Source organism: Bufo gargarizans, chromosome 2 (assembly GCF_014858855.1).
Source record: "Bufo gargarizans isolate SCDJY-AF-19 chromosome 2, ASM1485885v1, whole genome shotgun sequence".
NCBI lineage: Eukaryota > Metazoa > Chordata > Amphibia > Anura > Bufonidae > Bufo > Bufo gargarizans.
In genome coordinates this window covers 712,385,200-712,398,349 of record NC_058081.1, presented here as the reverse complement: position 1 = coordinate 712,398,349, position 13,150 = coordinate 712,385,200, and the positions used below count along the sequence as shown (strand labels likewise).

Below are 13,150 nucleotides of genomic sequence, written 5' to 3'. Positions count from 1 at the left end.
AAAAGCCAGGGCAGTATTAATACCCCACATGTGACCCCATTTCGGAAAGAAGACACCCCCAAGGTATTCGCTGAGGGGCATATTGAGTCCATGAAAGATTGAAATTTTTGCCCTAAGTTAGCGGAAAGTGAGACTTTGTGAGTAAAAAACAAAAAACAAAATCTATTTCCGCTAACTTATGCAAAAAAATAAAATTCTATGAACTCGCCAGGCCCCTCATTGAATACCTTGGGGTGTCTTCTTTCCAAAGTGGGGTCACATGTGGGGTATTTATACTGCCCTGGCTTTTTAGAAGCCCGAAAGTGTGATTAGAAGTCTGGGATCCAAATGTCTAAAAATGCCCTCCTAAAAGGAATTTGGGCACCTTTGCGCATCTAGGCTGCAAAAAAGTGTCACACATCTGGTATCGCCGTACTCAGGAGAAGTTGGGCAATGTGTTTTGGGGTGTCATTTTACATATACCCATGCTGGGTGAGAAAAATATCTTGGTCAAATGCCAACTTTGTATAAAAAAATTGGAAAAGTTTTCTTTTGCCAAGATATTTCTCTCACCCAGCATGGGTATATGTAAAATGACACCCCAAAACACATTCCCCAACTTCTCCTGAGTACGGCGATACCAGATGTGTGACACTTTTTTGCAGCCAAGGTGGGCAAAGGGGCACATATTCCAAAGTGCACCTTTTGGATTTCGCAGGCCTTTTTTTACACATTTTGATTGCAAACTACTTCTCACACATTTGGGCCCCTAAATTGCCAGGGCAGTATAACTACCCCACAAGTGACCCCATTTTGGAAAGAAGACACCCCAAGGTATTCCGTGAGGGGCATGGCGAGTTCCTCGAATTATTTTTTTTTGTCGCAAGTTAGTGGAATATGAGACTTTGTAAGAAAAAATAAAATAAAAATAAAAATCATCATTTTCCACTAACTTGTGACAAAAAATAAAAAGTTCTATGAACTCACTATGCCCATCAGCGAATACCTTAGGGTGTCTACTTTCCGAAATGGGGTCATTTGTGGGGTGTTTGTACTGACTGGCCATTGTAGAACCTCAGGAAACATGACAGGTGCTCAGAAAGTCAGAGCTGCTTCAAAAAGCGGAAATTCACATTTTTGTACCATAGTTTGTAAACGCTATAACTTTTACCCAAACCATTTTTTTTTGCCCAAACATTTTTTTTTATCAAAGACATGTAGAACAATAAATTTAGCAAAAAATTTATATATGGATGTCGTTATTTTTTGCAAAATTTTACAGCTGAAAGTGAAAAATTTCATTTTTTTGCAAAAAAATTGTTAAATTTCGATTAATAACAAAAAAAGTAAAAATGTCAGCAGCAATGAAATACCACCAAATGAAAGCTCTATTAGTGAGAAGAAAAGGAGGTAAAATTCATTTGGGTGGTAAGTTGCATGACCGAGCAATAAATGGTGAAAGTAGTGTAGTGCAGAAGTGTAAAAAGTGGCCTGGTCATTAAGGGGGTTTTAGCTAGCGGGGTTGAAGTGGTTAAATCAGAGATAAAGTCATTCTGACTTTTTTAGCAAAGCTGTGAGAAAAATGTGGGCGCACAATATGCTAAGCACACTGGGGGTCCCTGCCCCCTGTCTACTGCTCCTCCGCTATGTGTTTAGAACCTGAAGATTAGTCTGATGAAGCATCCTCAACGCTAGACCTAGCTAGTCGTAGATCTGCAGGAGGGGCCAAGAGACTTCTGTGGCACCGAGGAAATTCTCCAACACCTGTCGGATTACTGGAGGTCTCCCCTTTTAATAGAGCACCCGACGCTTTGTGCTCAAATAAAGGATGTAAGTTTGATTTTAATTTTTACAGCCAGTCAGGGAAAATCGATTTTCTACCATGAAGCATGTGTCAAATCGAATATTCCCTGAAATTCATATCAAAGTCTACTTAATGGACTTCAATTCGCTCAACACTAATTCAGAATGTGCTGGTGCTATTACACCAATCTCTACAATGAATAAATTGCTAGCTAGATAGATAAATAGCTGTCACCCCATATCCCTACTCCTGTTTTCCTCAAAACTACTTGAGCAACATGTCCACTTTGAATTGTGTTCCCACCTCTCATCTCACTCCCTTTTTCACCGGAAACAGTCTGGCTTCCGACCCTACCACTCAACTGAAACTGCCTTGACCAAATTCACCAACGGTCTGCTAACTGCCAAGACAAATGACATTACTCCAGCATCCTCCTCCTCCTCCTGGACCAGTCTAAATTTGACACAGTTGGAACCTCACTTTGTTACACACTCTCATCCCTTGGCTTTACAAAATACAGTGAAAACAGAATTTAGCTTCCCCCCACCTCAGCCCCCAACAGACCTATCACAGTCAATGGCTACATGCACTTCCTGGTTACACGAGTCAGCTGCCTTGGTGTAAGCTTTAATTCTACCTTGTATTAACCAATACTAAAGTGTTATTATTATGTGGGTGTAGGTCCAGTTAACAGCACTCCCATTGGTCAGGCAGAGTATTGCAAGTAAAGCTCACAAATCATGTACATATATGACATATATATTTATATATGTTACCTGTTGACCCTGGAGTTCCTCCCTTTATATCTAAAAGAAAAACAGATTTTATTGGCCACCAACTGGAGAGTCAAAACTGGTTTTCAAACATGCCTGTTTTGTTTTATAATGCACTGCAATACTGAATATAATTATATTTTTCCATCTGATATTGGTCTCCTTTTCATTTAAAGTCAAGAGAAGAAATAGTACAAATAACTTCATCATCTCCGGAATCTTCAGTTAATCTTAATAATACAGATGATAGATGGATAAGATAGATAGATAGATCATACTTTGCTTAGAGATTTAGATCAAACTTGTTAACTTTGTCTGGAAATGGTGGGTAAACAACATGCTCAGCACAATGGGGGTCCCTGGCCCCTTTTCTGCTCCTCCACTATGTGTTTGAACCTGGGTCTGTGTTTGATGATGCAGCCTCAGTGCCAGACCTAGCTAGCAGTTGATCTGCAGAAGGTCCCAAGATGCTTCTGTCACACCCAAGAAATTCTCCAACACCTGTGGGAGTAATGGAGGTCTCCCCTTTTTCTGGAGCTCCCTGGATGTTCAGGGAGGTTGGCAAAATGTTACAGAAAGATAGGTAGACAGATACAAAAAAAAACACCTGAAAAACGAGCAACACAATCATCAGACAATAACAGAGTGCAACTCCTTAATAGGCCTCTGACCCAGTGTTTTTCTTTGTAAGCAGCAACAAATAGTAACACTTATCTCAAAAGTACTTGAACAACATGTTGTCCATTTTGAATTGTCCTCCCACCTCTTTTCTTGCTCCCTTTTTTAACAGCTACAGTTTGGCTTCCAACCCTACCACTCAACTGAAACTGCCCTAACCAAATTTACCAACGATCTGCTAACTGCCAAGAAAATTACATTACTCTGGCCTTCTCCAACTCCCGGACATCTTCTTTATGTTACACACTCTCTCGTTCCTTGGCATCACTGACCTGTCTGTCTCCTGGGGCCAAGTGAAAACAGTATTTATCATGGAGAAAAAATGATTTCTTTCCCCCTATCTAACTCAGTCAATGGCTCCATGCTCTGCTTGGTCCCACAAGTCAGTTGTCTTGTAGTAAGCTCTGATTCTGCTCTGCCCTTCAAACCACACATCCAAGCCTTTTCCACCTCTTGGAGCCGGCCAATCTTTAACTCTGAAAAGATGTATTCATGGTGTTGCGTTCATTAATGTTCACAGCATTGTTTTCTTTTTTTTTTTTAAACTTACCAAGTCCATTCACCGGCTGATTTCCACCAAATGACCAACTACCTATTATTAAATAAAGAAAGGTATTAGTATTATGTGGACATATATCCTGTTAACAGAACTTTATGCAGTCAGGCAGAGTACTGCATGTAAATCTCACCAATCATTTACATACATGACCTATATATTTATATACTTTACCTGTTGACCCTGGAGTTCCTCCTTTTATATCTGAAATATAAACAGGTTTTGTTGGCCACCGACTGGAGATTCAAAACAGATTTTGAAGCATGCAATTTTTTTTTATATTACACTGGAAAACTGAATAGAACTACATCTTACCCTGATCCTCCACACGCCGCATATATGTTTTCCATCCCTATATGTATTTCGATGTGTTTGCATATTACATATGTTCTTTGTTATGCTTTGTCATGTATACTGTAATATGTATATATTCACCTCATAGTAAGCATTGTTATTTTATTGTTATAGTTTTACTCGGATCCTTTTAATAAAAGCTGTAAAGGACCCCAGCATCTACCTCAGTGCAATGTCAACTCATTCTCCTGTCAACGGGTGAAGGTGGCAGAACATATAGACTTTACCTGTCGGGCCCGGAATTCCTCCCTTTATATCTGAAAGAAAACACGTTTTATTGGTCATTGTCTGAAGATTTTAAATTGATTTTGAAACCTGCATTAGGTAGATAGATAGATAGAAAGATCGATAGATAGATGCATAGATAATATTTAAATCAGAGATAGAGTCATTCCGACTTTTTTAGCAAAGCTGTCAGAAAAATCTAGCAGCACAATATGCTAAGCACACTGGGGGTCCCTGCCCCCTGTTTACTGCTCCTCCGCTATGTTTTTAGAACCTGAAGATTAGTCTGATGATGCATCCTCAACGCTAGACCTAGCAAGTAGTGATGAGCGAACCCGAACTGTATAGTTCGGGTTCGTACCGAATTTTGGGGTGTTCGTGACACGGACCCGAACCTGAACATTTTCGTAAAAGTCCGGGTTCGGTGTTCGGCGCTTTCTTGGCGCTTTTTAAAAGGCTGCAAAGCAGCCAATCAACAAGCGTCATACTACTTGCCCCAAGAGGCCATCACAGCCATGCCTACTATTGGCATGGCTGTGATTGGCCAGTGCAGCATGTGACCCAGCCTCTATTTAAGCTGGAGTCATGTAGCGCCGCACATCACTCTGCTCTGACCAGTGTAGGGATAGGATGCAGCTGCTGCTGTTAGGGCCAGATTAGACAGTGATTTACTCTTCAAAAAAACTTAATGAAGTGATCGATCTACAGCTGTAAATCATTCAACCTCTGCTATTTAATTGCTCACTGTTTTTAGGCTACCCAGAGCATTTTTCTGTCACTTTTTTCTGGGGTGATCGGCGGCCATTTTGTGTCTTGTGGTGCGCCAGCACAAGCTGCCACCAAGTACATTTAACCATCAATAGTGTGTTTCTTTTTTTTTTTGCTATATCCTTCATCAGCGGCTTGACTGTGCTTGCTATTTTATTGAGGGGTGAAATACAATTGCCAAAATAGCAGTACCCAAAATCTGGTGTTTCAGCTGTGGCTAGCCAATTGTAATACTGTCTGCTGTCTGGCAAAGGATATATTTTTTTTCTGGGTTGAAATACAATTCCCAAATGAGCAATTCCCTAAATCATTGGTTTCTGCTGTAGCAGGCCAAGTTTAAATCTATCCATAAAAGGGTATATTACATTGAAGGTGATGATAGGGTTATCCTTAATAACTTCACACGCTACCGTGCATCTCCAAGTCTAATTCTGTCCGTAAACGTATACCTGTCATCCAGGGCCTAAATACTAGGCCTACAATTTATACTCAACTAAATCTGTGGTTACTGCTGTGCCTGTATTAGTGTAATACGGTACCTAAATAGATAGCCAGATAGTGTTAGGTGACCGTAAAAAAAGGCCTGAATTTGAATTCAAAACATTCAGCCCAATTTTTTCTTTTCTTATTGTGGTGAACGGTAACAATGAGGAAAACATCTAGTAAGGGTCGCGGACATGGTCGTGGTGGTGTTAGTGGACCCTCTGGTGCTGGGAGATGACGTGGCCGTTCTGCCACAGCCACACGTCCTAGTGTACCAACTACCTCAGGTCCGAGTAGACGCCAGAATTTACAGCGATATTTGGTGGGGACCAATGCTGTTTTAAGGATGGTAAGGCCTGAGCAGGTACAGGCATTAGTCAATTGGGTGGCCGACAGTGGATCCAGCACGTTCAAATTATCTCCCACCCAGTCTTCTGCAGAAAGCGCACAGATGGCGCCTGAAAACCAAGCCCATCAGTTTGTCACATTACCCCCATGCATATCAGGGAAACTGTCTGAGCCTCAACTTATGCAGCAGTCTCTTATGCTGTTTGAAGACTCTGCTGGCAGGGTTTCCCAAGGGCATCCACCTAGCCCTTCCCCAGCGGTGGAAGACATAGAATGCACTGACACACAACCACTTATGTTTCTTGATGATGAGGACATGGGAATACCACCTCAGCACGTCTCTGATGATGAAACACAGGTGCCAACTGCTGCGTCTTTCTGCAGTGTGCAGACTGAACAGGAGGTCATGGAGGAAGACTGGGTGGAAGACGATGCAGGGGACGATGAGGTCCTAGACCCCACATGGAATGAAGGTCGTGCCACTGACCTTCACAGTTCGGAGGAAGAGGCAGTGGTGAGACCGAGCCAACAGCGTAGCAAAAGAGGGAGCAGTGGGCAAAAGCACTGGCCACCGCCATCTGGGACCGAGCACCCCAAAGGCAGCTTCAAGGAGTTCCCTGGCGTGGCAGTTCTTAAAAAAATGTGCTGACGACAAGACCCGAATAGTTTGCACACTGTGCCATCAGAGCCTGAAGCGAGGCATTAACGTTCTGAACCTTAGCACAACCTGCATGACCAGGCACCTGCATGCAAAGCATGAACTGCAGTGGAGTAAACACCTTAAAAACAAGGAACTCACTCAGGCTCCCCCTGCTACCTCTTCTGCTGCTGCCTCGGCCTCTTCCTCCGCCTCTGGAGGAACGTTGGCACCTGCCGCCCAGCAAACAGAGGATGTACCACCAACACCACCACCTCCATCGCCAAGCATCTCCACCATGTCACACGGCAGCGTTCAGCTCTCCATCTCACAAACATTTGAGAGAAAGCGTAAATTTCCACCTAGCCACCCTCGATCCCTTGCCTGAATGCCAGCATTTCTAAACTACTGGCCTATGAAATGCTGTCATTCAGGCTGGTGGACACAGACAGCTTCAAACAGCTCATGTCACTTGCTGTCCCACAGTATGTTGTTCCCAGCCGCCACTACTTCTCCAAGAGAGCCGTGCCTTCCCTGCACAACCAAGTATCCGATAAAATCAAGTGTGCACTGCGCAACGCCATCTGTGGCAAGGTCCACCTAACCACAGATACGTGGACTAGTAAGCACGGCCAGGGACGCTATATCTCCCTAACTGCACACTGGGTAAATGTAGTGGCGGCTGGGCCCCAGGCGGAGAGCTGTTTGGCGGACGTCCTTCCGCCGTCAAGGATCGCAGGGCAACATTCTTTGCCTCCTGTAGCCTCCTCCTCCTACTCGGCTTCCTCCTCCTCTTCTTCCACCTGCTCATCCAGTCAGCCACACACCTTCACCACCAACTTCAGCACAGCCCGGGGTAAACGTCAGCAGGCCATTCTGAAACTCATATGTTTGGGGGACAGGCCCCACACCACGCATGAGTTGTGGCGGGGTATTTAACAACAGACCGACGAGTGGTTGCTGCCGGTGAGCCTCAAGCCCGGCCTGGTGGTGTGCGATAATGGGCGAAATCTCGTTGCAGCTCTGGGACTAGCCAGTTTGACGCACATCCCTTGCCTGGCACATGTGCTGAATTTGGTAGTGCAGAAGTTCATTCACAACTACCCCGACATGTCAGAGCTGCTGCATAAAGTGCGGGCCGTGTGTGCGCGCTTCCGGCGTTCACATCCTGCCGCTGCTCGCCTGTCTACGCTACAGCGTAACTTCGGCCTTTCCGCACAACCCCTCATATGCGACGTGCCCATCAGGTGGAACTCCACCTTGCACATGCTGGACAGACTGTGCGAGCAGCAGCAGGCCATAGTGGAGTTTCAGCTGCAGCACGCACGGGTGAGTCGCACTGTGGAACAGCACCACTACACCTGTGTGCCCTGTTGCGCTGTTTCAAGTACTCCACCAACATGGCCAGTGGCGATGACGCCGTTATCAGCGTTACAATACCACTTCTATGTCTCCTTGAGAAAACACTTAGGGCGATGATGGAAGTGGAGGTGGCCCAGGAGGAGGAGGAAGAGGGGTCATTTTTAGCACTTTCAGGCCAGTCTCTTAGAAGTGACTCAGAGGGAGGTTTTTTGCTACAGCAGAGGCCAGGTACAAATGTGGCCAGACAGGGCCCACTACTGGAGGACGAGGAGGACGAGGATGAGGAGGAGGTGGAGGAGGATGAACTATGTTCACAGCGGGGTGGCACCCAACGCAGCTTGGGCCCATCACTGGTGCGTGGCTGGGGGGAAATGGAGGACGATGACGATACGCCTCCCACAGAGGACAGCTTGTCCATACCTCTGGGCAGCCTGGCACACATGAGCGACTACATGCTGCAGTGCCTGCGCAATGACAGCAGAGTTGCCCACATTTTAACGTGTGCGGACTACTGGGTTGCCACCCTGCTGGATCCCTGGTACAAAGACAATGTGCCCACCTTACTTCCTGCACTGGAGCGTGATAGGAAGATGCGCGAGTACAAGCTCACGTTGGTAGACGCGCTACTGAAAGCATTCCCAAATGTCACAGGGGAACAAGTGGAAGCCCAAGGCGAAGGCAGAGGAGGAGCAAGAGGTCGCCAACGCAGCTGTGTCACGGCCAGCTCCTCTGAGGGCAGGGTTAGCATGGCAGAGATGTGGAAAAGTTTTGTCACCACGCCACAGCTAACTGCACCACCACCTGATACGGAACGTGTTAGCAGGAGGCAGCATTTCACTAACATGGTGGAACAGTACGTGTGCACACCCCTCCACGTACTGACTGATGGTTTGGCCCCATTCAAGTTCTGGGTCTCCAAATTGTCCACGTGGCCAGAGCTAGCCTTTTATGCCTTGGAGGTGCTGGCCTGCCCGGCGGCCAGCGTTTTGTCTGAACGTGTATTCAGCACGGCAGGGGGCATCATTACAGACAAACGCAGCCGCCTATCCACAGCCAATGTGGACAAGCTGACATTCATAAAAATGAACCAGGCATGGATCCCACAGGACCTGTCCATCCCTTGTGCAGATTAGACATTTATAACTACCTCCCCTTAACAATGTATTCTTGTACTCCAGGACACTTCATATAATCCTCTTTTTTTAATTTTACCATTATATTGCGGGGCAACCCAAAGTTTAATGAACCGCTCCTCTGTCTGGGTGCCGGGGCCTAAATATCAGACAGTGGCCTGTTCCAGTGGTGGGTGACATGAAGCCTGATTCTCTGCAATGGGACCTCTCTCCTCTGTCTGGGTGCTGGGGCCTAAATATCTGACAGTGGCCTGTTCCAGTGGTGGGTGACATTAAGCCTGTTTCTCTGCTATGACATGAAGCCTGATTCTCTGCTATGGGACCTCTCTCCTCTGTCTGGGTGCCGGGGCCTAAATATCTAACTGTGGCCTGTTCCAGTGGTGGGTGACGTGAAGCCTGATTCTCTGCTTTGACATGAAGCCTGATTCTCTGTTATGGGACCTCTCTCCTCTGTCTGGGTGCCGGGGCCTAAATATCTGACAGTGGCCTGTTCCAGTGGTGGGTGACATGAAACCTGATTCTCTGCAATGGGACCTCTCTCCTCTGTCTGGGTGCCGGGGCCTAAATATCTGACAATGGCCTGTTCCAGTGGTGAGTGACGTGAAGCCTGATTCTCTGCTGTGACGTGAAGCCTGATTCTCTGCTATGACATGAAGCCTGATTCTCTGCTATGACATGAATCCTTATTCCCTGCTATGACATGAAGCCTGATTCTCTGCTATGACATGAAGCCTGATTCTCTGCTATGGGACCTCTCTCCTCTGTCTGGGTGCCGGGGCCTAAATATCTGACAATGGCCTGTTCCAGTGGTGGGTGAAGTGAAGCCTGATTCTCTGCAATGGGACCTCTCTCCTCTGTCTGGGTGCCGGGGCATGAATATCTGTCAATGGCCTGTTCCAGTGGTGGGTGACGTGAAGCCTGATTCTCTGCTATGACATGAAGCCTGATTCTCTGCTATGACATGAAGCCTAATTCTCTGCTATGACATGAAGCCTGATTGGGTGCAGGTCCAGTTAACAGCACTCCCATTAGTCAGGCAGGGTATTGCAAGTAAAGCTCACAAATCATGTACATATATGACATATATATTTATATATGTTACCTGTTGACCCTGGAGTTCCTCCCCTCATATCTAAAAGAAAAACAGATTTTATTGGCCACCGACTGGAGAGTCAAAACTGGTTTTTAAACATGCCTGTTTTGTTTTATAATACACTGCAATACTGAATATAATTATATTTTTTCCATCTGATATTGGTCTCCTTGTTATTTAAAGTCAAGAGAACAAATAGTACAGATAACTTCATCATCTCCGGAATCTTCAGTTAATCTAAATAATAGAGATGATAGATGGATAGATAGATAGATAGATAGATAGATAGATAGATAGATAGATAGATAGATAGATCATACTTTGCTAAGAGATTTAGATCAAACTTGTTAACTTTGTCTGGAAATGGTGGGTGTACAACATGCTCAGCACACTGGGGGTCCCTGGCCCCTTTTGTGCTCCTCAACTATGTGTTTGAACCTGAGTCTGTATTTGATGATGCAGCCTCAGTGCCAGACCTATCTAGCAGTTGATCTGCAGAAGGTCCCAAGAGACTTCTGTCACACCCAGGAAATTCTCCAACACCTGTGGAAGTACTGGAGGTCTCCCCTTTTTCTGGAGCACCCTGGATGTTCAGGGAGGTTTGCAAAATGATATAGAAAGATAGGTAGACATATACAAAAAAAGAAAAACTGAAAAGCGAGCAACACGATCATCAGACAATAAAAGAGTGCAACTCCTCAATAGGTGTCACGGCCAATTTAGGTTTGACCGTGACGCTGTTGCGTGCAGACTGGTTGCCGGGGGCAACGTGTAGGTTTCTGTTTGCACGTACACTTTTCCTTTATTTGGTGCTTTCCCCGTTTTGGTTGTCACAGGGTTAATTTAGGTGTGTCTGCTAGGTGTGGTGGGTGTGACCTCAGGCCTCTTTATAAGATGGTGTGTTGGAGCCTGTGGTCATTCTTATTTTGTTGTCTGCCTGTGTAGGAGCTCTGCTCCCTGGCGGTATGTCTTTGTGTCTGTGTGAGTCACCCTTATTTATTATAATGTCACGGCGGGGAGTGGGGAAAACCCCCCACCGTGCAATTGCTGAGGCTGCTACGCCAGATAGCAGGGAACAGGGAGCAGGTCACCTCCTCACGTAGCCCTAAACGCTCTCCCTAGACTCCTAGCGCATGAGCCGCCTCATAAGGTAAGGGGGCTCATGCTCACCAACCTAGGAGCCTGCTATCCCTGCTACGCCCTAGGCCTGATGACAGGGCAGAGACCACCCATTCATCCTACACAACGGATGAAAAGGTGTCTCCAGAGACCCAGTGGCAGATAGGAGACAAGAACATGGGTAAAGCAGTACGGCAGGTAAGTCACACAGCAAAATAACAATGTTATCTACTCTTACCTGCCGCAGCCAAGATGGACGGAGGCTCCAGGCTGGGAAACCCACGGTCTTGCCTTCGCTTAACCCCTCCGGGAAAGCACGCCCCTTCCGGAGCAAAGACACCACCAGAAAACCTCCATACACCAACCACACCAATACAACATACACCAGGTGGGGGAGGAAAACAGAGACACACCGGAGGGGACACACAGCCAGGGTAAGGAAACAATATAATAAATAAGGGTGACTCACACAGACACAAAGACATACCGCCAGGGAGCAGAGCTCCTACACAGGCAGACAACAAAATAAGAATGACCACAGGCTCCAACACACCATCTTATAAAGAGGCCTGAGGTCACACCCACCACACCTAGCAGACACACCTAAATTAACCCCGTGACAACCAAAACGGGGAAAGCACCAAATAAAGGAAAAGTGTACGTGCAAACAGAAACCTACACGTTGCCCCTGGCAACCAGTCTGCACGCAACAGCGTCACGGTCAAACCTAAATTGGCCGTGACAATAGGCCTCTGACCCAGTGTTTTTCTGTGTAAGAAGCAACAAATAGTAACACTTATCTCAAAAGTACTTGAACAACATGTTGTCCTTATTGAATTGTCCCCCCACCTCTTTTCTTGCTCCCTTTTTTAACAGCTACAGTTTGGCTTCCCACCCTACCACTTAACTGAAACTGCCCTAACCAAATTCACCAACGATCTAACTGCCAAGAAAATTACATTACTCTGGCCTTCTCCAACTCCAGGACCTCTTCTTTATGTTACCCACTCTCTCGTTCCTTGGCATTACTGACCTGTCTGTCTCCTGGGGCCAAGTGAAAACAGTATTTATAATGGAGAAAAAATAATTTCTTTCCCCCATCTAACTCAGTCAATGGCTCCATGCTCTGCTTGGTCCCACAAGTCAGTTGTCTTGTAGTAAGCTCTGATCCTGCTCTGCCCTTCAAAGCTCACATCCAAGCCATTTCCACCTGCTTGCAGCCCACTAATCTTTAACTCTGAAAAGATGTATTTATGGTGTTGCATTCATTAATGTTCACAGCATTGTTTTTTTTTCTTTTTTTAACCTTACCAAGTCCATTCACCGGCTGATTTCCACCAAATTGATAGGACCAGCCACCTATTATTAAATAAAGAAAGGTATTAGTATTATGTGGACATATGTCCTGGTAACATCACTCCATGCAGTCAGGCAGAGTACTGCATGTAAATCACACCAATCATTTACATACATGACCTATATATTTATATACTTTACCTGTTGACCCAGGAGTTCCTCTATTTATATCTGAAATATAAACAGGTTTTGTTGGCCACCGACTGGAGATTCAAAAGGGATTTTGAAGCATGCAAATATTTTTTTTTTTTTAATCGATTTTCTACCATGAAGCAGGGGTCAAATCGAATATTCCCTGAAATTCATAATAAAGTCCACTTAATGGACTTCAATTAGCTCAACACTAATTCAGAATATGCTGGTGCTATTAACACCAATCTCTGTGATGGATAGATTGATAGCTAGATAGATAAATAGCTGTCACTCCATATCCCTACTCCTGTTTTCCTCAAAACTACTTGAGCAACATGTCCACTTTGAAT

At 45.4% G+C, this 13,150-nt stretch overlaps 2 protein-coding genes and 1 long non-coding RNA gene across 52 annotated transcripts in view; 2 read left to right on the top strand and 1 right to left on the bottom strand.

The window, feature by feature from the left end:
* LOC122926346 (collagen alpha-1(IV) chain-like) overlaps nt 1–13,150 on the top strand; it is an 875,364-nt gene that overhangs the window by 447,894 nt on the left and 414,320 nt on the right. The window lies entirely within an intron of this gene.
* LOC122925953 (uncharacterized PE-PGRS family protein PE_PGRS20-like) overlaps nt 1–13,150 on the bottom strand; it is a 144,061-nt gene that overhangs the window by 32,987 nt on the left and 97,924 nt on the right. For all 50 annotated transcript variants that reach the window (XM_044277301.1, XM_044277305.1, XM_044277304.1 and 47 more), the window contains 7 exons: nt 12,810–12,839; nt 12,624–12,671; nt 10,203–10,232; nt 4,372–4,401; nt 3,965–3,994; nt 3,785–3,826; nt 2,560–2,589 (listed from right to left, as the gene is read on the bottom strand). In XM_044277301.1, the coding sequence (XP_044133236.1) occupies nt 2,560–2,589; nt 3,785–3,826; nt 3,965–3,994; nt 4,372–4,401; nt 10,203–10,232; nt 12,624–12,671; nt 12,810–12,839 (240 nt within the window). The remainder of the gene's footprint in view (nt 1–2,559; nt 2,590–3,784; nt 3,827–3,964; nt 3,995–4,371; nt 4,402–10,202; nt 10,233–12,623; nt 12,672–12,809; nt 12,840–13,150) is intronic.
* Nucleotides 1–13,150, top strand: part of LOC122925958 — a 30,211-nt gene that overhangs the window by 3,857 nt on the left and 13,204 nt on the right. The gene's annotated exons all lie outside the window — the stretch shown is intronic.